The 25,735-nt window shown below is 37.1% G+C and overlaps 1 protein-coding gene across 3 annotated transcripts in view; it reads left to right on the top strand.

Annotated features, from left to right (window-relative positions):
* The window catches only part of KIF21A (kinesin family member 21A), an 86,930-nt gene that overhangs the window by 27,462 nt on the left and 33,733 nt on the right, over positions 1 to 25,735 (top strand). For 2 of the 3 annotated variants that reach the window (XM_058805741.1, XM_058805742.1), the window contains exons 2-14: positions 2,651 to 2,873; positions 4,166 to 4,348; positions 7,233 to 7,382; positions 8,031 to 8,165; positions 11,289 to 11,456; positions 12,876 to 12,991; positions 16,922 to 17,117; positions 17,879 to 18,068; positions 18,645 to 18,708; positions 19,397 to 19,600; positions 22,800 to 22,838; positions 25,053 to 25,137; positions 25,311 to 25,428. In XM_058805741.1, coding sequence (XP_058661724.1) covers positions 2,651 to 2,873; positions 4,166 to 4,348; positions 7,233 to 7,382; positions 8,031 to 8,165; positions 11,289 to 11,456; positions 12,876 to 12,991; positions 16,922 to 17,117; positions 17,879 to 18,068; positions 18,645 to 18,708; positions 19,397 to 19,600; positions 22,800 to 22,838; positions 25,053 to 25,137; positions 25,311 to 25,428 — 1,871 coding nt within the window. The remainder of the gene's footprint in view (positions 1 to 2,650; positions 2,874 to 4,165; positions 4,349 to 7,232; positions 7,383 to 8,030; positions 8,166 to 11,288; positions 11,457 to 12,875; positions 12,992 to 16,921; positions 17,118 to 17,878; positions 18,069 to 18,644; positions 18,709 to 19,396; positions 19,601 to 22,799; positions 22,839 to 25,052; positions 25,138 to 25,310; positions 25,429 to 25,735) is intronic. The other variant, XM_058805740.1, reaches the window with a different exon arrangement.

The raw sequence follows: 25,735 nt of genomic DNA, 5'->3' as shown, positions 1-25,735 counted from the left end.
TCTGGACCTTTACGAGCCCTCAGAGTTCATTTCATTCTTGTAAGGGCAATTAATGGCCTCTGTGCTGGTGCCCTGGATTAGTGGGAGAATAAGAGTGCTTAGTCTGAAAAAGGAGCTTGCCCTCTGACTGACTTCACAGCAGTAGAAGGAGGCAGCAGGATAACCTACTGAGTAGGCATTTTCAAACTATTTAGACAGCAAGATGCAGTGTTTTATTTGCTTGACCTTCCAGTTGTGTAGAATGCTTTTAGAAAAGGCATATGATTAATTTTTCTTTGAAGACTTACTCTACTTAGAAATAAAAGCTATTTTATTACCAAAATTTCCTTAATTTAGAAGGAAGTAAATGTATTACAAGCTTCTGTACATATTTATCAGATTTTGTGTTCAGTCAACACAGGTATAAGTGGATCAAGTTGGTTGTTAGTGAAGGAGCTATGTAAATTCTGTATTACTTTTAGCATTCTTATTTCATTTAAAGAAAAATAAAACCTCCTTATGATGTTGTTAGAGAGAAAATTTGACCTATATTATATACTTTGAGTCCTTAAATGCAAATTCTAGTTGTAGAATATTTATGCCTTTTTTGCACATCATATAATCTTTTCTTTAATAATGTTTTTCAAAGGTTTACTTAATTTTCACTTTACATGAGAGGGTAAGCTGACAAGGGTGGTACCTCCTGATCATTAATGAAGTTTCTATACTGGAATTAATGTGCACAAACCTTACAGATCAATTAAGGTTAATCTCCAGTGTCACATCTGGGATATAATGAAACCCTCAAAATGAAAAATCTGAAAAATACTCTTGAGAGCAGTGCACATCCCTCAATGAAAAATTCAGAATCTGCAATAAAGAGTAGATACATGATGCTTTGTGAGATTTTTTTTTTAATCTTTTTTTCAAGCAGGGTATATCTAACTTTATCTAACATGTACATAATTAGTCTGCAGCAGTCCACTCATTTGTTGGAGGCATGCTCTCTCTATATCAGCAGGTGTTGGCACAGTCCCAGTAGATCAGCAGGTAGCTTTGGGCCCTTATGCTCCCATTAGAATTTGGAACAAGTTTTGTGTGTTTGGAGTCGAGCATTTTGGCTTTGTTTCCTCTGAAGGGGGTGTAAATTGTGCACACCGAAACTGCTCTGTGATCCAAACCAACATGTGATACCTGAAAATGTTGGGGAATTTGCTTCAAGGCAGCACAGCTACTCTAAACAGAGCACTAATGTCCCTTAAAACATGGAATATGAGATGAATACGTGCCTTTTAGCGTTCTCTGTGCCTGCAGATCTCTGAGACTGTGTAACTGAAAGTAGCCACACCGAAACTTTATATAATTTGAGGAGCTGTATAAAATATTCCATGTTTCTGTTTGTATGTAGCTGTACTGCATCTTTTTATCATTCCTATTATCCTTCTTTGTCACATCTTTTAAGCTGCACACTGCACATGTTTTGGTGTGGGCTTTGTGTGTTTGGGTTTGGTTTGGGTTGGTTTTTTTTTGTGCTGCTTTGGGAACTTGGAAATATCTTTTTAAAAAGGTAGCTTTGTAAGCAAATTATTAGTTACTTACAGCTAAGAACAGTGTGTTAAGTGAGCCAGAGATTTTCTTCTTCATAGTTAATCATTAAACCCATGGAATCACAAGCTTCTGCAGTCATTATTAGTTGTGAGGCCAATACATGAATTCAATCTTGATGAGGCTGCAAGAGTGTTAAAAATGCAGGAGGAAACAATAAAATGATAGAATATAAGAAGTTCAAGCTATATTCTACAAGTTATTTTGTAAAATAAGAAACTGAAAAAACTGAAATAAAAGCTGAAATTTGCCTTAGAGGGGAATAATGAGGAATGAGACACTCTTACCTTTAGAACTTGTTAAATATTGTTCTTTTCCAGTTGTCTGAAGGTATACTTCACTGAAACCAAGCATTTCACAGAAGTGTTCTGGCTGTACAAGTTCCTTTTCTGACAAAAGGAAAGAAGCAATCTAGCCTTTTCCTTGCTGCCATTGCTCTTGCAGCAAGGAGGCTTTCATTTAAGATGATACCACAGAATATTCTGATTTAATAGGGACCCATAAGGATCTTCAAGTCCAGCTCTTGAGTGGAAAGCCCATACAGGAACTGAACCCACAGTCTTGGCATCACTAGCACCAGGCTCTAAGCAGCTGAGCGAGGTGTTGGTGGGTCCTTGCTCCCAAACTGCTATTTAAACTACCCTGTATTTTTTTCCCACATTTAACTTCCTTGTAAAAAAAGCAAAATGACTGTTTTTACAATGAAAGCATGCAGAAGTTTGATAAAACTGGAAAGCTTGATTTCCAAGTCTGAACCAACATAGAAAAGTGACTCTTCAGTAATGCATAATAAACATACAGAAACATTTGGAGTTCTAGGCAGGTCATCAGCTTGAAGTAGGTGAACCTTCAGAAAAGATGGTGTCATTTGCATGAGCAGTTTAATGTCTGGGGTTCTGATACAGTCAGTACTATGGCTCAGACAACCAAAATGCTTCTGGTATCTGAAGAAAAATTCACCCTTCTCAGTCATTAAGGAATTCTCAGATCCCTTATTTATATTGTGTACTTCTCTATTTTTGATGATGAGAATTTCTGATAGTTCTTTTTATCTCTTCCAAAACAGAATTAGACCACAGTTAGCCAAAGAGAAGATTGAAGGATGCCATATCTGTACATCTGTCACACCTGGTGAACCTCAAGTGTTCTTGGGAAAAGATAAGGCCTTCACTTTTGATTATGTCTTTAACATTGACTCACAGCAAGAAGAGATCTATGTACAGTGCATAGAAAAGCTGATTGAAGGTTGCTTTGAAGGCTATAATGCCACTGTCTTTGCTTATGGCCAGGTAAGCTTCACAATTTTATTTTATACCATTTATTTTGAAATAAAGAGTTTTTTGAAACTGATTTTTCTCTTAGATTTCTGAATGCATTAATCTGGTTTTAGCATCTTGGGTTTATTTTCAATGAGTTACCCACTAGGAGAGTGTTGAGTTTATATAAATTCTGCTTAGACTGGGAGTTGAAACAGAGAATATATATAGGTCACAGATCTGAATTTAATTGTAATACTGAAAATAGTGTCAGTCCATATAATTCCTGAATTCACCTCAATGCAGCAATACAAATTATTGACCTACTCACTTGCACTATAGAGATAGGTTGTACTGAGATTCTTCTCTGAGCAACTTTTCAACCCACTGCATTTTTAGAGACTTTTGGGAATAGGAGCTTTTTAAAAATAGATCCTGGAGAGCTTCAGGCCACATTGTTTGCTTGTGGGCAAATTGTAGAGATCAGATTCCAAAGTCAGAGAACTTTTCATCAAGAACACATCCTCTTAGTACACTGGGCATACTCAAAGCTGAGCACAATGCAGACAGTGTGTTACTGTCTTCCAAATATTCCTTTACAAGTTGACTGCATAAAATGTGGTCTGGGATGCTGAATTTCACCTGTTAGGTGTTGTATCTCAGGTTAGCCAGGTGAAGTCTATTCCTAGTCAAACAAAGCAGTTTGCAGATCCAGTTTAGCAGATTATGTTCAGCTGTGTGATCCTATCTTTGTCTTAGACTTGACCCACTAATTAAGTGAAAACACTACACTACCTTGACTTCTATTGGACTTCACATTTAATTAAATTATCTTCCTAGTGAAGACAGAGCTTGTATTCTTTAGAATAAAGTGAGAACAATGGGAATATAATACCTGAGATATTCAGACATCTTAATTAAGGGAGTCATTTGATCTACTTCAGTAAAGAATTGCAAATGCTGCTTTTACCTTCAAAATACATGTTTCAATTAACAGCCTTGGTTGGAAACATTAACTCATCTTTTGACCTAGATAGAGAAGACAGCTCAAGGCAAATGTGAACTGGTTAGGGAGAGTTTCTAGGGGAAGGGTTATGAAAGATTGAACTGCTCTCTGCCTTCTTGTATGTGGTCTCTGGATAAACAGTTGAGTTTGTCCAAATTCTGCTATTTATCCATATTTCAAAGTGACCTGTTGTGTGTGTTAATACTGTAAAGATGGCAGGTTGATGTGAACATTAGTGTGCACAAACTGTATTTCTGTGATGATTTGGTACTATTAACATGTTCTAGTGACTACTCCTTCTACTCCTTTTTCAAAATAGACAGGTGCTGGCAAAACCTACACCATGGGCACTGGATTTGATGTGAACATAACAGAAGAGGAGCAAGGCATTATATCACGTGCTGTTAAGCACCTTTTCAGATGTATTGAAGAAAAAAAGCAAGGTGCTATTAAGCAAGGACTTCCACCTCCAGATTTTAAAGTGAATGCACAGTTCTTAGAGGTAAATATGATCCACATTTGTGGGTGTAACTTTATGTGTATTTTTTGGTAGTTTTGTTTTGGTTTTGTTTTTTTTTTAAGAAAACAAATTAAATATTTTTTCTTGTTGCTTCTTTTAAATTTTATTTTCTCCCAGGATGTTTTGAATTAATATACAAGATTTCAAAAGGAAAATTGATAGGATTTGCTTCTGCTCTTCAATTCATGGAAAAGTCTTTTTTTATCTTACTCCAATTATTTTACTACTTCCCTTCATAGTATTATTTTGAAGTAGAAATATTTGTTTGTCATCATTTATCCCTTTCTGATTGTAGGGCCTGTTGCTTTTGCCTGTTGGCAATTCTTGAAAAAACCTTAAAACAAGAAATCATAAAAGCCCCTCTAATTGTATTTTGTGGCTTCAAGCAGTGACCATGCTTTGCCTGCTTTTGTCACTTCGCTGTACATTTCTTTAGCTTTCAAAATCTGTTCAGAAGACTTTCTTTCACCAAAGAAGAAACCTAGCATGAAAATACTTCTTTTTGCAATTCCCACTGGTTTAGGATTGGGCTTCAGTGTCATGGTTCCCTTCTTTCTTAGATCCAGAGAAAAGAAAAAAACCAAAAACCCTGATCAGTACTGTGGCAGAACTGCTCCCCTTGTACTTTCTTGTAGACACAGCTACTGGTAAGGGGCCATAACATCTGTGATCTTTCTGACCTGCAGCAGCTGTTGCTTTATGTCTTGTAGGGTTTATACTGTGCCTCCTGGCTGTGGAACTGCTCTTTAAATTGATTGATTTGGGTGTAATGTATTTACATTTACTACCAACCTGAAAAATCTGATACTTTAGGAACACAGAGAGGCAGAATCAATTTTAGGAAGAGCAGGTGTAAATTTGTTTTGCTTACTTCAGTATGTACAACTTTATCTACTTGGGGGTAGAAACCCCCACTTCAGTATTACCCTGAGAAAAGCTGTTAGTTTACTTCAGGAGCAATAAAACCAAGTCCTTTAGTCACTAACAAGCTGGCATTTGTTTTGTATCAGACTAGGCTTGTCGTTGCTACCCTTATGCAGAACCTTTTGTTGCTCGGGCTAATATTTGCCCAGAGAGAGTTGGCTTGAGCATGTGCTGTGGGAATGCTCCACTCTGTGCACCAGGGAGCTGCAGCTTTGCTTAGGCAGCTGCAACATGAGTAGCATAAGGAGCAGTAACCAGTGTGGTTTCTGAATTTATTGTGTTTTTTGACATAACATTACAAATGTGATTGAGTCCCAAAATACAGGGCAGTGATTAAATGTTACAGTGAGAATGGTATGAAGAATGGCAGCCAGTGCAATGTATTTCAGCTGAACTGTACATACTGAAACCTGTCTCGTTTATCTATTTAGAGAAAGGTTAAATTATGTATATAATAATTTGTCCTTTAAAAAAAAAGTCATTTTAGTTGGTAGATTTTTTTCTTTTACTAAGACTTTCCCAGAAGGAACTTTTTCAGATTAGTTTGATATTATGCACTATTCTTGTGTCAAAAAGTATCCTCTTCCTCCCATCCTGTCTACCATTAGAGCTGGATTGCATAAACAATAATTTAGTCGTTGAGCAAGTTGAAGCAAGATTGTATTTTTGGAATAACTGTGAAGTCTTACAGCTGGATAACTGTTGGGAACAGTGACTTCAGTTTGCTACTTTCTTGCCTTTCTTTAGTTGGCTGCAGTCTGCCTCCCTTAACTCTTTGCTTTCCTGCTTTTTCAAAAGACAGGCATATGCAGTCCCATCCAATTGCAGGTGTGTTATCAGGACCTGCTCCAAATTGTGGCATCAGTTGGTTTGAATTTATGAAGGTAAAACATTAGTAAGAAGATTCCTACATAGACTATCTATGCCTAATAATTAAATATAATTCCTTTTTTACTATGTAAAGGATTAAAAGCATCACATTCACAAATGCTGGTTTTTTTCTTCTCAGGGATGACTTTTTGCTTTTGAGAGGAGAAAGCCACTTACTTTCAGTACTGTAAGAAAGTACCTTGTGTGAATACAGATCTGTTGTAGTGGTTCTTTGACTGTTGCCTAGGGATTTAATCAGGAATTGAATTAGTTCTGGCTGAGCTTTGCTGACATGAATTAGTATAAATTAGAGACACTTGACATGTTCCAGGGTACACAGGCAGAGACTTCAGCCATGAAATTCAGTGGGATAGTGTTTTTTCTGGGTGGGTTGTCTGTGTTTTCCCCCCTGATATCTTCAATTCAATCTAAACACTGCATGAAGTTGAGAATATTCTTATGGAGTACAAAAGCCCTGCTTAAGAAGACATGCCATAGTATTTTTGGACTGATGCTTGGTGTCTTTAAGAAGCAGCTTGCACAAAAACTATTATTATGTATCAAATTCCTTCCAGCTCAGGAAGAATTTATCTAAATGAGAGTCATAGAAATAAGAAGGTGTGAGAGAGGAGATGAGGAAAGGTGCAATGGCAGGGAAAACAAGTGGAGTGAGTTGGAAGTGTTTGGAGCAGGGTGCAGCCAACTGAATCCACAAAAGAAAAGCCCAAGGTTAAATCTGAAGACAACAGGTGCCTGTCACAGAAACCACTCTTGTTCTGGTGGCACCAAATTCCTCCTCTTCCCTGGTCCCACCAAAGAATTTTATCTCAGATCTGGCAATGTGAAAGAATTTACTGCATCTTTGGGTGGCATAATAGGAAGTCACCTTAATTTGCAGCTGCTCTGTCACCTATTGTCCTTGTAAATTTCATGTCCTTTTCACATGTTTCGCATCTTTTAGGTGTGAGAGATTTGGATTTTTACAATTTTTGGTATGTGCCATGCACAGATTTGTTAGCCATTGGAGGAATTCCTCCAAAAATGATGTTTTTTGTTTTTGTCTTCTCCTCAGCTTTACAATGAAGAAATTCTTGATCTGTTTGATACCACACGTGATATTGATGCAAAGAATAAAAAATCAAATATTAAAATACATGAAGATTCAGCAGGAGGAATTTATACAGTGGGCGTTACAACCCGAACTGTGAATGGAGAATCTGAGGTGATAACTGGAAATAAATGACACTGTAACATGCCAAGTAGATTCTAAAAATGTCTGTATGCTTTGATGTCTGTTTAAAAATAGAGGTGATGTTAACTTATATCTGTCTCCTGGGCAATTAAAGTGTAAAATCTAGCTAAAGTTTTTATTTTCTTAATTCTTTTTAGCCTTTAATCTGATATATTTGATACTAAGTGCATATCACTTTCATTTAAAGCTGGGAACATACTTTTTTTCATAATATAGTTCTGCTGGGAGAATTTTGACATATATGTAAATCTGATCTTCCAAATCTTATGTATATTATTTTTTCTTTGAGAGGAAATCTTTGCATTTGGCTGATGTGAAATAAACTGCTATTCACGTACTCTGTAAATCTGAATACAAATGTTATTGTACTGTTTTTTTGTACAGGTGAATGAAGATAAGTATGTTACTCCTAGGGTACACTTAAGAGGGGAATACAAAGATTTACAGAAATCAAAAAAAATACTTTTAGTTAGCTTATTTAAGGATCTTTGTCCTTTTTTGGTTTTTTGTTTGTTTGCATATAGGAACTGCATGCATAGCAAAGAGAGAAATTTTAGCCCTAGAACATTTTCCCTTTAACCAGCAAGGGATGCAATGTGCTTGTTGCCTGTTTTCTAGATGATGCAGTGCTTGAAGCTGGGAGCTTTGTCCCGAACCACTGCCAGCACTCAGATGAACGTTCAGAGCTCACGGTCCCACGCCATCTTCACCATACACTTGTGTCAGACCAGGGTCTGCCCCGCGTTTAACGCCGTACGTACTTTTGCTGTTGGTAAACTTCTCTTTAGTAGCCATTTCTCAAAATGAGGATAGTTTTGGCAGCCACTGCTATTTGAATTGGACTTAGTAAGGATGCTGTAGTCATCATAATGCTTGATGAATTTGCTAAGCATTATAATAATTTGATTTAATCTGTGCCTATGTAACTATCCTCTAGCCAGAGGCAACCATAAATTGCAGACTCCTACAGGAACCTACCTATTCTCCCCTAACGTTTTCTTCAGTATTTTGTTGCGACGTACACAAGTGAAAGTTAGAATATAATTTGTCTTTAATTGGGAAATCACATTTAAGTGTCTTAGAAGTTAGTGGGTTTAAACTTGCAGTCAGCTAACTGAAACTGCTTGGATATTTCAGATTAATTGTTGATATCCAATAAGGCGCAAGTAGAAAAGCATTAAATTCTGAGGCTCAGTGTATATATCTTAAATAGCTCTATATTTGGGGTGCGGGTATTTTGTTAAATCTATACACCTGAAATTCAAACTATGAATGAACATGGAGCTGTTCTGTAGAATATTCTCTATGTGACTGATGCAGAATATTCAGCTGTTAGTTACTGTTGGGTGTATGTTCTAAAGAAGAAATGTTGTCTGAAGAAATCCACATTACTGAAAACTACAATACCTTCAGGGGGACTTAACTTGAATATTCTAAAGGTCTTTTGCATATAATTTTTAAATATTGCGTACTATCTGGCTAGCATCTGACCCATAGATATCACATTTTTATGCATGCAGAATAGTGAATTGGGTTTGCAGTGCTTTTTGGGGGTTACTTTTATTTTTTAATAGTACAAATAATAATTTACAGGCAAAATGAGTGTTCCTTCCTGATCCTTTGTGGTATGTAGACCTGCTTTTTGCACCTGCTAAAAAACACTTCTTTCTGCTTTCCATGCTAAAACTGTGGATTTGGTGGTGTGGTCAGCTGTCTTCATTTGGGAGGGATTGGCATCACACTCCAAGCTCACACAGGGCACTTCAGTCACTGCATGCTGACACTGTCTACTCGGAAATTTTTGTTGCAAACTGTCTACTGGAGAGTGAGAGGTCCTCTGGGGGCCTGTTTCCTGCAGGCTTTTGGCACAGCAGTCCCCCTGTGCTGGTCACTTGCAGCCTTCCCTGCCCGCTGAGGTGCCCCAGGGGACTGTTGCCTGGCTCTGCCTGTGGCTTTACAGAGGCTTGTGTTAGAGGAAGAGGTGGCCATATTCTGCATTATGTCAAACTGTTTTGTTTCAGCTTTTCTTGGGAGATACGCACAAGATAACCTGAGTGTGGAGCTGGGCATTTCTAAACCCTTAATTTTTTAAGACAACACCCTCTTCTTTCCCTGTATTGTTTAGGAGAGTAGAGGATAGACCTGACACTGTCCTCTGAACGCTCTTGGAATCTAAATTAATACAGGCTATTATTGGGTGGCCAGGAGAGATGTAGCTCAAGTTTCTGCAGACAACAGTTTTGGGAGACCTTTGTTACCAGGGCAACGCGGTTCCTCCTTCTCGGGTGACAGCCGTGGCCGTGCCCCCTCTGTGCGGTGGCCCGTGCCCAGGGCTGGCAGGCAGCCAGGGCTGCAGTGCTCAGACGTGCTCCTGGGGCTCTCTGCACACCAGCCAGGCTTCTGGGAAGGTTCTGGATGTGCATTTCACTTGCTAAATGAGGGAGAGTGAGGGGATGCATTAATCATGGCTCCGAGGGCTGGGAATAAGAGTGTGGCCCCCAGAGTGTAAACATCAAAATAATAGAAATAATGATTGCTGCTCTTGTGGAAGTGGCACAGTTCCCATTCTCTTCTGTTACTGCTACAAAAGGATGCATGAAATATTTAACTACCATCAGAAGGGTTTGGTCTGCAGAGATCTGCATTACCCTTTGTGAAGGGTACTGTGGGCTGGCTGGCCAAGGACATAAAGGTCACCACAGAATACCTGAGGGTCTTGTGTTTGGCTTTTTCATTAGGTTTGGGCTTGTTGGTTTGTTTTTGTTTTTTAAGGCTTTTCTGGGTTACCTATGCTTAATGTGATTAGAAGTTCTTAATAAAGCTTGTAGTTTGGACTGTGAGAGTTTGTTATGAATCCAGTATACACTTGATATGTGCTTATTATCTGATACCATGCCAAGCTAGTAGAAATTGCCTTGCAATGGGTGTCTTACCAGTAAGGTCAAGAAGTGACTGATTTAAAGACTTTTCTGATTGGGTTACTTTCCTGACAATAAATTTAACTACACTTGTAGTAAAATAAAAGTCTACAGTGAATGGTAGAATGAAACTAATTGACAGAAAAAAAGTTTGGGATCGTCAAAGGAAAAAGGGTAATTTTCCTCCTGTGCTTTGGCATGTGAAGTGGAAAGAGGCTGAGGCTGTGGTACCTGCCCCAGGGCAGTGTGTTCCTGGGCAGACTCCCTGCACTGACAGAGGCTTGCAGCAAGTGCCAGTCATTACCTGGGGGAGCAAGGTGGAAGGGACAAAGGAACCTCATCATTTTCTCTTGTTCCCTCCACTGTTCTTAATTTCTGGGAAAGTCAGAACTGCTTGTGGAATATTGACTGCTAGGAGAAATGGTTTCCAACAATGATTCCCAGTGAAAGTTGAAGAATCATCCCACAGGGAGGCTGGTGATGGGGTTTAGAGAGGTATAAAATCAAGGTATCTTTCAGCTATTTGGCAGGTTTATAAACTAGCTGGTTCTGGTGATTTTGTGGGGTAATAATGTAATTAATTTTTTTTTTTAATCAGTTTTCTTTGACAATCGATTCAGGAGTGCATTTTACAAGAGATACAAATTTGTTGCTCATCTTACTGGAGACTTGTATTATTTAATAGATCTTTCCCCTCATTTCTTCATCAAGAAGCAATGGTAGCTTGTACTTACAGTAATTTATAATCACATGCATCTAGAACTAGGTCTTCAAGAATGATATGTTAGTACATAAGATTAAAATGGAAATAGTATGTTTCAAAATACTGTTGTTATAAAAGAAAGAATAAGGAGATGGTCATAGTAAAGAGGTAGTTTTGAAAATAATTGTTGATTGAACTTTGCAAATGTTAATGTGAAAGATCTCACCAAGCCTTCTGGGTTCTTCTTTGCTTCAGGATAATGCCACTGATAACAGGATAATATCTGAGTCTTCTGAGATGAATGAATATGAAACTCTTACTGCCAAGTTTCACTTTGTTGATCTGGCGGGATCTGAAAGGTTAAAGCGAACAGGAGCTACAGGAGAAAGGGCAAAGGAAGGCATTTCCATCAACTGTGGACTAGTAAGCCTATACAACTATTCAATATAATGTAAAACAAACCCAGGCAAAACACTTAGAAATGAAATTTATAGCTTATAGCTTAATTTTTTTTTGTCTGTGTACTGGCTATTTTTTAATTAACTGTATTAAACGAAGTAATTTTTAAATGAACTGTATTTATTGTTTTTGTTAATGCTGAACTGCACTGAAAAGTAGAGCTGGTGATTATCAGTGGAGATGATAGTTTCATGTCTTTGTTTTGTGCACCATGGCTATGTGGAGGCTCTTTTAAAGTCTTTTAACTGTTTTAAAAAAGACATAAAAATACATGTCTGTTCTATATGTGAAAATACGTCTCGTTTTTCTGGGCTATTGTGCAGTACCAGTTTTCTGGCATATTGTTCAATTCAAATTTTCTCAATGATTCTCTTGCCATCATGACATTGGTTATTTTCTGTAGTTCTTCTGGTTGTATTATATGGAAGAGAGAGAATATTCAGTTCAATTTCATCATTGATATAAGCACAAAGCCAGCAGGATTTGGGGGATCTAGAGGACATAGTTGTGTCCTAACAAAGAACACATAAAGTGCATGAAGGTGGAAATCAGTGTGATCTAACTAATATAAGATCACAAAACTTCTATTTGCAGTGAAGTCCAGCCCTCAGTTTTGTGGAACAGATTGAAAGTGCTTTAAATCCTTCAAAGCAAGCAGGGTGTGTGCAGTTCTTCATCTGCTGGTGGCAGCTGCAGCATTTCCAAAGCAAGAACTTGCAGTACAGGGCGCCACCTAAAGCAAAATCCTTCAATTTGACTGAAGTGTGTGTGTTTCCACATAAAAATAATTTCACAGCCAAATGTTTGATTGTTTATAAACAAGCATTAGATCCTTTTAGTAATGGAACAGGATAGTCATGGACTACAAGCCTTTAATTTCAAGTCTTAAATGCCCAAATCATTATCAGACATTTTTTGCTTTACAACTGTAGAGGTACTAAATTCTGAGGGTTTTTTTCTTCATATAAATGCCCTATATTTTATTCTAAATGTCGCATAAAGCAGATAGATAAAATTAATTTTAAAGAAATTATACCTACTATTAGAGGTAGGGTTCAACTTTGTCATCTAAAGCAAATATTTGTTAGATTAAGTAGTACCAACTTTAGTTGGTGACTGACATGAGATATTAGTAGTGCATATGAATTGTGCTAAGCACTTTGGCACTTCCAGGTACCAGACTGTAAGTCATCTAATGCACTATTGATAACACAAGAATTTCTACATGTAAAATACAGAAATCTTCAGAAATACTTTTATGCTAACTGTCATGAGTATATTAATTTTCTCACAATATGCTGACTCCAGTTTATAGGTGTTTTCATATAAAACTACACAGGAGCTGATTCTGACTCGTGTGTTATGTGATTTGGTGTTTTATAGCTGGCACTTGGCAATGTAATTAGTGCACTGGGAGATAAAAGCAAGAAGGCAACACATGTACCATACAGAGACTCAAAGCTTACAAGGCTGCTTCAAGACTCTCTTGGGGGAAACAGGTATGAAAATTGGAACATTTCATGTATTTCATTGTGAATGAGCATGAATGAGAACATAATCTGCAGAAAGTAAAATGAACATTAAATGACAATAAAAGTCTTGTTGGAGGAAGATTCTGGAGATAAATTGTTGTGCAAATATTGCTGTCAATGGAAGGTTTTAAAGAGGATCTTTGCGTTGTTCTTTTCAGTGCTATTGTTATTTTACTAGCCATGAAGCTTCAGGTTACTTAGAAGTTACCATTTTCAGGCAAGTTCTTCCCATGAAAATATCTGTAGATTGTAGATGGTACAAATTGTAGGTTTTGTTTACAGCATATTTTAAAGCTGTGCTGAGTTTCTCCTTTAGAGGTTGTTTTTTTGTTGTTGTCATTGCTTTGCTTTTTAAATGTCAGTGAATTGTTTGTGCTGACTGCCATGCACAGGAGCTTGGAGTCAGTTTACCACCCACAGTCACTTCCATCTTTTTAGAGATTATGTATCTCAGCCTATGATGCATCTGTTCAGTTACGTGATGCTGGATTGCAGCCTAATAAAAACAAAGTAGTGTTTCACCAGTTTGTATGAATCCATTTGTATACATTCTGAACATACAGTGAAGGGAAGCTTTGACCTCTGAAGGCTTTATATAAGGAAACATTAACAAATTTATTAAAATAAGTCAGATTTTGTATTTGTAATGCTAACATGTACAAATATAAGAGAGACCACAGCTGAGTATATTTCACTAAGGTAACACTCTTGTTCTTGATCCAATATGCCTGGCTCCTGTGTCTGGGAGAGTAGGAAGTTTTACCCCAAAGGAGTAGGGAGAAGTGGAAGAAAATTCTCAAACTGTTGTGATGCTCTTCAGAGAGATATAGGTTTAGTAACAAGCTGAAGCACTGCAGTGTGAGGGAGAGCCAAAAAAACAAGTAAAATAAGGGCTAGAAATTTTCAAAAGTGCAAAAGGGAGGAAGAAATTCAAGAATTACAAACAAATCAGCAGAAATCAAACAGCATAGCTCTGCTAAGCTCTTTTTGTAAATAAATGCAAAAAGCACTTCATTAATTTTTTATCAAATACACCAGCTACTGAGCATGTTTTTTTTTAAAAAAATCTAAAATCGGCCTTTTGTAGAAATGCTATTTTGACTCTGAAATATGTTCACGTCTGACAGCTCCGTGGCTTCCCCCGTGTTCTTCGGGAGCAGTCCCGGAGTTTATTTGTGTGCGATGGGGGCGGCGGCCGAGCCCTGCACAGACCCTCCCTGCCTGGGAGAGAATCACAAGGGAGAAAAGTCAGGGTTTGGCATAAGGACACTTGGTTAGCTAAAGCAAAGTCACATATGCAAGCAAAGCAAAGGAAATAATTAATTTCCCCTGGGCTGGCAGATGTTCAGCCATTCCCAAGAAATCCAGGCTCCATCATGCCTCATAGTGACTTGGGAAGGCAAATGCTGTCACTCTGGATATCCCCCCCTTTTGTCTCAGTGCCCCAGCTGCATATGCTGAGCACGATTCCATATGGGATGGAATATCCCTTGGGTCAGGTGGGCTCAGGTGTCCTGGCTGTGTCCCCTCCCAACCCCTTGTGCACCCACTGGTGGGGCAGCCTGAGGAGCAGAAGAGGCCCTGACTCTGTGTAAGCCCTGCTCAGCAGCAGCTCAAACATATCTGTATCATGGACCCATAGTAGGTGTTCCCAGCACAAATCCAAACCAGCTGCTGTGAATAAAGTTAGCTTTATCCCAGCCAAAACTAGCACAAATGTACAGATAGGAAATGCTGCCCCAGAATGTTTTAATGATACTTGTATGTATTCTTTCTGTCTTATTTTCTGATTGATGAGAATTGTGTGGATGCTTTCCTTCCCCCCAGTTTTTTTGTGACATATATGCTGCGACATCTCAAATCAGCACGTTGCTGTTAAGGAAGATTTTTTTCATGTATATTTAAAATCCTCACATTTTTAATGTTTTTTTGTCTGGGCTTTGGTAATCGAAATGTGTTGGAAAGCTAAATTTTAACAAATATTGCGTTTTTTTCTTCTGGACAATCAGATTTAGATTTCTTTATGCCTTTTCTGTAGCCCTCCAACTTCCACTCTAGGTATAACCGTCCACGTTATTGTTTCTCTCTTAACAAATACTTACAGAAATTTACTAGTAAGGATTTGGATTAGGTTGTAGTAAATCCTAAGTTAACAATGATGAAAACATTGTATCACTGTACTATTCTCAATAATCCTTATTTTAAATATAATGCTGTAACAGTTCGGAAGCAGCACTTTAACATTAAATGTTTCTTGAATTAGTCAAAGAAAAATATGAAGCATTGATGTTTTAAAGGGGATGTTAAAATGTATAATATGAAAAATTAAAACCTTCCTAACTTCAAGAGCAAGGGGAGCAATTTAAAGAAATGGTGACATAAAGGAAGTAGAACAGTGTCAAAAAAACCTGGTCCATTTTACAATTCAGATAGAAAACTGGAGTTCAAATTGTTCAGTTTTCAAGATGGACACATAGCAGAACCAGTCCTCTGAGATTTAGAAAAGTCAGCATATTCTCAATGTCAGAATTAAAAAATTTATTCCTAATCTTGCATGGCTTTATCTTGAGGACTAAAAGAGTTTGGAGAACTGGCACAAAGATACAGGTGAGAACTGAGGAAGAGTTGCTGAAAGTGACTTTTTTGTATCCCCAGGCTAGTTAGTTACTCTTTCTAGCTTAATTTCCCAGTGTGTATGGTGGACATCGATTGTTTGCCTCACAGAGTGTTGCAGGGATTAATTTTTTTTGTTTTAGTCTGAAATGATAGAAAGTGAAGATCAGAATCCAGCCTGCCTGATGTAGATAATGCTTCTTTACCCCAGAAACAGTTCACTCTTTCCAACCTAACTGTCCAGTTTGTGACATACAACAGAGAAGCAAATTCCTTTAAAACTTACAGGAGTATACTCAGTCCATCAAATGCAGATGTTTTACCCTTTCTGTTGAGAATTTAGGCAATGCATGCACCTTCAGAGTGATCTGCACCTGGAATTCTGGTTCTGACCTTTTAGGCTGTTCTTACCTGATGTGAAATGAGTGTGCTCCAGGGACTGAGGGAAGGAACCTGTTGAATGATGGAAGCTTGGTTGGAGTGAAATTTTTTTTTCCCTGCATTTGTCCTACTGAGTCCTGTTGGTCTATCTACTTTATCCTCCATTGGGAGCATGGCTATCCCATGATGGGATGGCTAGGGGATGTTTTAGGAAGCTGAAAGAAGCATGATTGTTCATAGCCCTCTTGGGCCCAGAGCTCAGGTCCTGCTGCTTTTTGTTGCAGAAAGTTGCTTTAAGAAGTGGTGTGGTGCAGATACAGTTACAGACATAGAGTGCTAAGGGTAAGTCCCAATTTGGGCTCCTGTTGGAGAACAGGAGAACTTGCAATGGAGAATTCAGCCAGTTCAGAGCCTGAGGTAGGGAATAGGCACATTAGACATGTATGGACAGGTAAGATGAACATTTGGGTATCTTTCAGATGAAGAAGGTAAGCAGCTCAGGAATTACAGTAGGCAGTCCTGACAGCTGCATGATCCAAATCACTGTTGAGGAATTTAGATTGACTATAAATGCCTTAATCTAAGTTTATGTATGATTGGGCAAACTGAATGTAATTTGGGAAACGTTTCTGGAAACACTCATTAATTGCTTTTACAATTTCATGTGTGGAACAAGTAATGATCTAGCATCTCCTGCTCTATGCTAGGGAGATACAAGACATAGCACCTGTAGCACCTGCTGACCTTTGTGGTTGATGTTTTGGAGTGAGCTAGATGCAGAAATATTTTCACAAATACTGTAAAATTGCTACTCTTGTTTCACCTCGTGCCTGAGCACCTGTTAGCTGCTCTCTGCTCTTTTTTCCTGGGTGTGTGATGCTGACCTGTGTTTCTGGCTTCCAGTCAAACGCTCATGATAGCGTGTGTGAGCCCTTCAGATCGAGACTTCATGGAAACTTTGAACACATTGAAGTACGCCAACCGGGCACGGAACATCAAGAACAAGGTGATGGTTAATCAGGACAGGGCCAGTCAACAAATAAATGCTTTGCGCAGCGAGATTGCACGGCTACAGATGGAACTCATGGAATACAAAACTGTAAGTTTGTCCTCTTAGGATTTCTTCTGCTTTAAAATGCTTATAATTCCACAGGTTGGTTTTTTTTCCCCCTGTTGACTATTTCCACTTCATATGCTAAAAACATTGGAAAAGCAGCCCTGATGTAAACAACAATTAATTCCAGAGATAACCAGATGTTCTTAGAAAATGTAGATTATATCCTCAAAAAAGAGATGTCAGCAAATGTCAGTGATATTTACTGATAATGCGTGCTGTTTGCTTCCAAATCAAAAATGACCAAACCACAACTTAGACTGATGCATAAGTGAATGTGTATAGTTACTGTGTATTCCTTTGAAAACTTCCTAGATGGCTAAAACAGTTTGTTTTAAAAATCCAATCTCAAGTATATAAGGCAAATACTCATGCCTGTTTCTTCCTGAATTTTAATCAGTGTTTTGAGCAATAAAGGTCATCACTGAACAGGATCACCTTTTGCTCTTCTTGAGCTAGTATTCTGATTTGATAACATTTATGTTCTCATTTTTTAACCTCTTCAAGAACTTGTATTTCACACTAAAGTGGAATTAATTGAAACCCAGATGCTAAGGTGTTGGCCCAGACATCAGTCTTTTGAAAACTATCCCTTTATCATTGTTTTAAACTCTTTGAGAGATTATCTTGTGCTATGAGTGTCTGCTTAGAATTGTAAGTCATCTGTGGACTGCATTTCCTAACTCAGAATTTTTTAAGTATAGATCAGCCTTGACTAGTAATAAAATATTTTTACTTTCTTGAAGGGTAAAAGGATTATAGATGAAGAAGGTGTTGAAAGCATCAATGACATGTTCCATGAGAATGCAATGCTGCAAACAGAAAACAACAACCTGCGTGTTAGAATTAAAGCAATGCAAGAGACCATTGATGCTCTTAGAGCCAGAATAACACAGCTTATGAGTGATCAGGCCAACCAAGTGCTAGCCAGGACAGGTATGCTGTGAATGTGCAAAAACTGCTTCATAAACTCATGAACTTAAATTAATTGTATGTCCTTGCTTCACTGATCCCTTGAAAAAAAATGATGCCTTTTTATTAGCAATGTAGGACCTCCTTTGGCAGGGATACATATGATTACTTTTTCTGTTTCTGGAGTCCTTTTTTAATAATACATATAGTTTGGTACTCTGATTTGACCATCCATTTGAAAATGTGAAACATGAAATAATATTTTTGTATAAGAATTATTTGTATGCTTAGCTCCTGTGGTGGTTTAACAAACAGACTCCAAATTAAACTCCAGATAAGTAATTTTGATTTAAGCATTATTAAAATGTGTTAATATGGAAAACAAGTTACATATGACGATCACATGAGAGAGGAACAAAAAATGTAACCCAGTTAAAAAAGAAAATCTATTTTACAAATAAGTTAAGGTTTACATGTACCAAGGTACCAACCCTTTGCTGGTACCTTGTGCCTAGTAGCTATATTCAGATGTTTATACTGTTACCACCCTTTCTCAATGTTTCCCTTCCCTCATTCCCCTTTTTCCTCTGTCTTTCAAAGGAGAAGGAAATGAAGAAATTAGCAACATGATTCATAACTATATCAAGGAAATTGAAGATCTCAGGTATTTGCATTATATGCATTTGGACAATTTTTATTTAAAAAAATAATAGAAGTGTTAGCAATGCTTCAGCTGTTTTCCTGTGTGGGGATTACTTTAGGAGAGTGGTCCTTCAGCTTCTAAGACCACCTGGTGTTGCTCTTGGACACAAAAATGTAAAATGTTAGAGATCAAACTGACAATAGAAATGAGAGTAAGATGTTGCCTAAATTATGGTGGTAACTTAATATTGTTGCACCAAGGACAGTAAAACTTAGAACAACCGTTTAAAACTTTATAACCTCATATAAAAATGACAGCACTAAGAAATTGCTTGTTTAAAAAAAAATTAAAATAAAATACTTCCTTTTAAAATTCAAAACCTCTTAAATATTTTTATTTATCTATGTCTTAGACATCTACTGTGCAAAAAATTATCAGGCCTATCCTCAGTTTACATTAGAGCTTTTGTGTAGCTTTCATATACTATCTGTATTCATAAAGCATGTGTATAGGTGTGTGTGTATATATATAAAAGGAAATTAAAGGAATTGCTACATTGTATTTTTTAGACTTCACCTTGGTTTGTAGTTTCCTTTTAGACAGAATGTAGTGCATTGAAGTTACAGAGGCAAAAGAGTGTACACTTCGTGTACTGGAGATAGTTGTAATTAATGGTCTACAATTCTTCCTTGTTTTGTTTTTTATTAAGAGCAAAATTATTAGAAAGTGAAGCAGTGAATGAAAATCTTCGACGAAACTTGTCAAGAGCCTCATCGAGAGCCACGTACTTTGGTGGACCATCAGCATTTTCTGCTTCTATGCTTTCCTCAGAGAAAGAGACAATGGAAATTCTAGATATAGCCAAGAAAGATCTAGAAAAGCTGAAAAAAAAAGAAAGGAAAAAGAAAAAGAGGTGGTGTATTAATTATAATGCTATTTGTTTTGTCTTTCTTAGTAAAAAGGCCTATTTTTTTAATTACTGAGACTTAAAAAGACTTTTTGTGTGGATTTGGATCCTAAACTGCTGTTACCTCAAACCCTTTTACATGCTGAAGTTACAGTTTTATTTTTGCATCTTTTCTTCCAGTGAAGTGTGCATTATTTGTCTCCTTTGTAATGAACTTTTCAATGTAATTATGCACGATGATAAGAGTGCTCTCTCTAAATTCTATTGTTTTTAAAAATTTCTTCTAAAATGCACCTGAAATTTAACAGAAGTTTAAAAAAATTATAAAAAAATTTTAAACTCTTATGTCAAAACTGAAAGAGCTTTCTGAAGAAAAGATATTCTGAATAGCTGGGGATTCTTTAGTAGCTGTTGAAATGGCTTCTTTTGCTTTAGCTTTTCCTTCTATGAATGTTCTTTTAATTTGAGGTTTCCTAATTCTCTGCAACATCATGCTTTGCTGGATTTTTTTGCCGTCCAACTTCTCATCTACTAAAATCCTCATAGAAATTGACAGAAATGCCTGTTTAGATAGCAGTTAGCACAGCAAGGCTTTGTGTACTCAGAGACTTTGCATCCATTAGAAATCTCTCAGTTTTAGCTGAAATTTTCCATGCTTCTAATCTGTTACTCTTTTTAATAATGGTCCTTCAGACTTCTACAAGTTCAGAGTAAAGCTATAACAGTTTAAGCTTGAAAAAGTCAAAGTATAAAGTAGATGAGGATCAGTCATCTAAAATCTTTAATTTTAGGTCCCGTATTCACCACACAAATGTCTGATGCTTTTAGAGAACAGTCATTTTAAGTGCAACTAGATTCTTTGCATATCATTTTTCAGGAAGCTCTAAGACTTTTAGAGGGATTGTGATAGATTTTGTCTCATTTTTATAGGAACTTGAGGGTAAGATGGAAGTGTTAAATAAAATCAGCAGAATGTTCTGTTCTCTCTTCAGCCAGGCACTTCAGTATGCCCTTTAACTGTAAATGCAGGAACAAAGAGATTTGATTTTGTATTTTTAACACATTTTAAAATCAGGCATGCATTTAGCTACGTGCTTAGATACAGCCTCAGTTGTTAGGTTGTGTTTTTGTGGTTTGGTTTTGTTTTGGTTTTTTGAAAGCCAGTCATACTTTCTCACACCAAGAAAATATTATTGTGATGGGATGGCCAAGTAGTCTGATCCGAAAGTTGGGACTTCTTACCATAAATTATTTTTGAGGTCAGTTTTTAATCCTAGCATTATAGAATTAGAGAGCTATAGAAAAATTAAAGTTGAAAGAGGCCTCTTGATGGCTTCATCTTAAAGTGGGCCTTGTGTTCTATAAATTGGCGTCATATTCTTAAATGTGCTGCTAAGGTTTGAATCTATTTACTGACCTATCTGCAGACTGCTTTGTAATAAATACTTAGAAATTTCTGAGGTGCATGTGTTGGGAGGAAAATCCCTAGATGCTGAGAAATGTTAGAATTTGAGGGATTCTACATTGTCATTCTTGCTATCTGCAGAGTACTTTTATCCAATTAGTGAAAAGTCTGTGTTAAGGCTATATCACTGTGAAGTTTTATTCTATTGAAATTTCAGGAATTGGCAGTATGTAGTCCACAGACACTTTGCCATGCAGTTTGATGGGGATTCTTTGTTATAATTCTGTCTTCTGTAGGCATTTAGTTACATTTACTCTACTATTTCTTTTTTGTGTTGCCCTTCCTTTCAAATGTCTAACTAGCATTTTTCCATTAAAATGGGATTGGTAAGCCTAGCTACTATTTCTGCCCCATCTGCTGCCTTTCTTGGTCTTTTGTTTCCTGGGTATGGGCCAGTGTGACAAAAGATGCATAATTTTAAATACATACAACTTATTTAAATTGTTGTGAGGTAGCCTGAAGGTCTAAGAGCAGGGTTCTGAATGAGCAGCAAGTATGTAGTGTTAAATATCTGTAGCCTTAATAAACACCTGTCCTGAAGTTTATTGGAAACAGTTTACACATTTTACTGCAGTTTACACAGCAGTAATGTTTTGCCTACTGATTGGAGTATCCCACAGTATGACTTAATGTGATTTACTCACTAGAAGCCTCTGAGCAAATCTTCCACATTCCTTTCAGTTGTTAGTCAACCTTACATACCTGGTAACCATTTCTGATTGTTTTCTTTTGACTCCCCTAATCTTAATTAAACTAAATTAGTGATGAAAGTTACATGGGGTTCAGCTTGCTAGCTCCTAGCTGAGGTGGTTGGCAGTATGAGGTGAAAAGGCAGCAAAAGCTCTTGCTCAAAACTTTGCCATAATGGGAAATGAGGAATTTCAGTAGTTGATGAATTTTAAGCCATCTCTATGCTTACATATCTCATTAAGATTTTTTACTGAAAAATCCACATTTATTCAAGAGGAAAAAGTGCAGGCAGAAATACTAACATTTTGTCCATCTCATTGCTTCTGGTGCATGTTTTTTGTGTTAATTTATTAAAAAATAACAGTAAATTATTGACATGTACTTTCTGAATCCCAGAAAAATAAGCTGCAATTTTCTACTTTTTATTTTAAAACATATAACAAAAGCCAAACAAAAAATGAATGCCATTTGAGCATTTTTGTATTAATTATATTCATAATATATTATTTAGGATATTAATAAGTTAATTAAAAAGTTTTCTTATTACTACTTTATAATACAATATGTTATCAGCATATATAAAACTAGTGCCTTGTTTTTTCCTGATATCTTCCTGAGAATATATAACTTTGGGTCAGTGGGAGTATTTGTAGTTTTCAGTATTTTACCAGCCAGTTTTAAGTGGAGAAAGAGGAGAAATCTTTTTCTAGAATTTAGATATTTTCCTAATCTATTTTTAGAAATAATTTGCAAAGTTAAATATATTGTCTGAAACTTCTTCCTTAGTGTAACCTGAATTTACTTGTTATCAATGGCAAATTAGTTAACCTACACATGCTTCTTTTCTGTTTTCTGTTTACTTTCCAACTGTCCAGGATGTATTGCCTTTTTACTACTTGTTGTCTCTTGATGGTATCTTTTAAAATTTCATTTAAACTCCGCAAGCTCATATATATCATTTTTTTTACCTTCTTATCACTTTTGCTTTTCACTGTCTGGTTTGTCCTTCATTGGCTTGGCCTTCCAATACTGTACCTCGTGCTTTTGAAGGCTACAGAAACTTGAGGAAAGCAGTCAAGAAGAAAGAAGGTTGGAATATTTCCCAGGTTTTTAATTACCTGTCATTTCAATTAACTGGTTGTCATACATGAAAAGAAGTTGGGCAGATTGATAGGTACTTCAGGAGTGGTTAATTTTCAGAATTCTTTCTGGGTTTTCACTTCCAGCTAATGTTTTAACTGGAAGAAATCTCTGTTGTGGAATTGAGGTTGACTCTGGAGTTACACAGCGTTGAGCAAGCTCTTGTGGGGAGGTGGCACCTTTGGGAATTCATGTTGAATTAATTGTTTTCTTTCTTGCATGGCCTAAGAGAAGTGAAAGGCAGGAGGAAGGTGCAGTAACACACATAGTATGAAATGTATAGCAGGCAGTATATGACAATAATAACTTTGGCATGTGAGATCAGGAGTGTCTTGGACCATCACACCTCAGTCAAGTCTGCTGCTTTGGTTTCAGAAAACATGTGACAAAAGCCTTGCCCATTCCTCCCGTGCTGTTTCAGCCAAACCAGTAGATGAGTAGTCATTCACAGAGAGCAGTTAAGCTGAGAGCTCTAAAAAGAGAACTATATTATGATTAAAAGTGAAACTAAAGGAGTTTGTATTTTTCTACTGTCTACTTTGATCCAAAAAAAACACCCACTGAATTGATGCAGATGATGTGAATCCACAGACCAGTAGCACACTCATTAAGCAGTGCAGTTCTGCCTGGGAGAACTGCTGGCTCTCCTCCCTCCTGTCTCCCCTCTTTCTCTGGCAGAACACAAATCCTCTGTAGTGGTTAGTTCTGTACTGAGTAGAAGGGAAACTAGGGGTTTGCCTCAATTTGAATGAGGATTGCAGCTAAGATCCATTATCTTCTAGGTTTAACAACCAACACAGAACATGTTCTGGTTTGAGGGAGATGAGAATTGGTTGAAATGAGATTGTGTGACACTGTGTTCCCTGTTAGGCATTTTTTTGTGTACAAATCTGGTTAGATTTTTAAATTCCAGCATCCCCAGCTGCTGCATGGATTCAGATGATCCAAGCAAAAGCTTTCTGCTTTGTGCATGGTCAGCTCATAACTGGTAATGTGTGGGGCAGAAGAGAATCAGTTGGCATTGAACAGATTAAAAAATAATACAGCAGAAAATCACATGTACACAGCACTGTGCTACTCACTGGCCCTTTTTAGATTCAAGCTCTGTTTTAAAGGTGTCAGTTAGCAAATCATACTGTCTCAAATCTACTGTATATTTCTTGTCCCTGCATTGAGTATTGGATTTGCTCAAGAGTTTGATCTTGAAGCTAAGGTCCTCTTGGTATCAGTGGAGGAAGATGTGCATTTCTAGTTTCTGTGCCTGATCAGTGACAGCACAACTTGCCAAACTTCTTTGCAGCTGATGTTAGTTGAGGTGGATTCCACACTATGCAGTCCTAACCACATTTTTTCATTATTACCCCCCATGGTGTTTAGCTCTATTCTGTCACTACTTCTCATCCATTGGAGCTTTGGGTTTTGTAGCACTAGAGGGACTGATACCCGGTCAGGGACAATTTGCAGAGTGCCACTGATTTTTTGTTTTATATTTGCATGTGATATCTTAAATGTGCACTTAAAAATGTTAAAACTTGCCCTAATGAGTAATACACCAAACATTTAGAACTAAACAAACAAACAAACAAACAAACCCTGCTGTAAACCCTATTTATTGTTGTATCAGTGACTGTTTTGAGCCTTCACTTTATGTCAAAGTAGATAACTAATCAAAAGAGTGATTATAGTACAATAAATTAGGATATTGTTTAAGGTTTATACGTAAATGTTCAGACTATTCAAAGTAGAGTAGTCTCTGTTATAGCTTGAAAGTGTAGGAATACCTGTAATGTATGTTGTACTTGCACACAATGTTATTTTATTGTTTTGTAAAAGCTACTCTGGGTACACTGCAACTTCCATGCAAAATGAGTACTGCTGTAGTATATGGAGATGTATATTCTGATTGTCCCAGTTGTGCAGGATGCTGGAACAATGTGCTAATCATGACTATTACCTTGTAAACCAAGCTTAAGAGTAATTAGGCATTATTTTATTATCTGCAGAAGTTTGGAAGTTGTGTTTTACCCATGCCCAACACTTGTATGTTTTTCTAACTACACTTTGTTTTTCATCTTTATTTGGAATTACAACTTACTGGTTTGGGGGATGGAAAACAACTGCCATTTCAGTTTGTGAATAATTTGTGTCTGCCTCTTCTACTAGTGTTAAGGAGGATAACACAGACAACGAGCAGGAGAAGAGAGATGAAAAAGGCACTTCCGAGAGAGAGAATAATGAATTGGAGGGAGTAAGTATTTATAAATGTTTGGTTTATTTGTTCATTGTCTGTTTAAAGATTTACAAGGTTATAGAAAGAAAATTAGGAATGTGCTAGGTGAGTACTGCAGCTTTGCAGTGATAGTCAAAAATTACTTAGGCATGGAAAAGTGTGGAGTGCTTTAATGTCTGTATGTTTTGTAGGAGGAAATTCAAGAAGTCAGTGATCATGATGATGAAGAAGAGGAAGATGATGAGGATGAAGATGATATGGAAGTTGTTGAAAGCTCAGATGAATCAGATTCTGACTCTGATGAAAAAGGTGATGTCAGTGCAATGTTCTGTAGTTTTGCAAATAATACCTATCAAAGCTCAGATCTTGGTAGGCAAGAAAGTGTGTTGTCAACTGTCTGTGTGTAATTCTCTGTGAAGAGCATGTTCTGTGAGTTATTTTTTTGTTATGGTGCTAAAACATGTAATAGACAGCTGATCAAGTGTCACTGTATGGGTTTTGAAATTGACCAGAGGCCAGGTTCATTGTGATTTGTGTGGAATCCTCCCATGCACAATATGTGTTTACAGTGACCCTAAGATTGTAAGGATTATCTGTGTTCATGTCGTCCTTGCTT

Source organism: Ammospiza caudacuta, chromosome 5, assembly GCF_027887145.1.
Source record: "Ammospiza caudacuta isolate bAmmCau1 chromosome 5, bAmmCau1.pri, whole genome shotgun sequence".
Classification (NCBI taxonomy): Eukaryota; Metazoa; Chordata; class Aves; order Passeriformes; family Passerellidae; genus Ammospiza; species Ammospiza caudacuta.
This window is presented reverse-complemented; position numbering and strand designations above follow the sequence as displayed.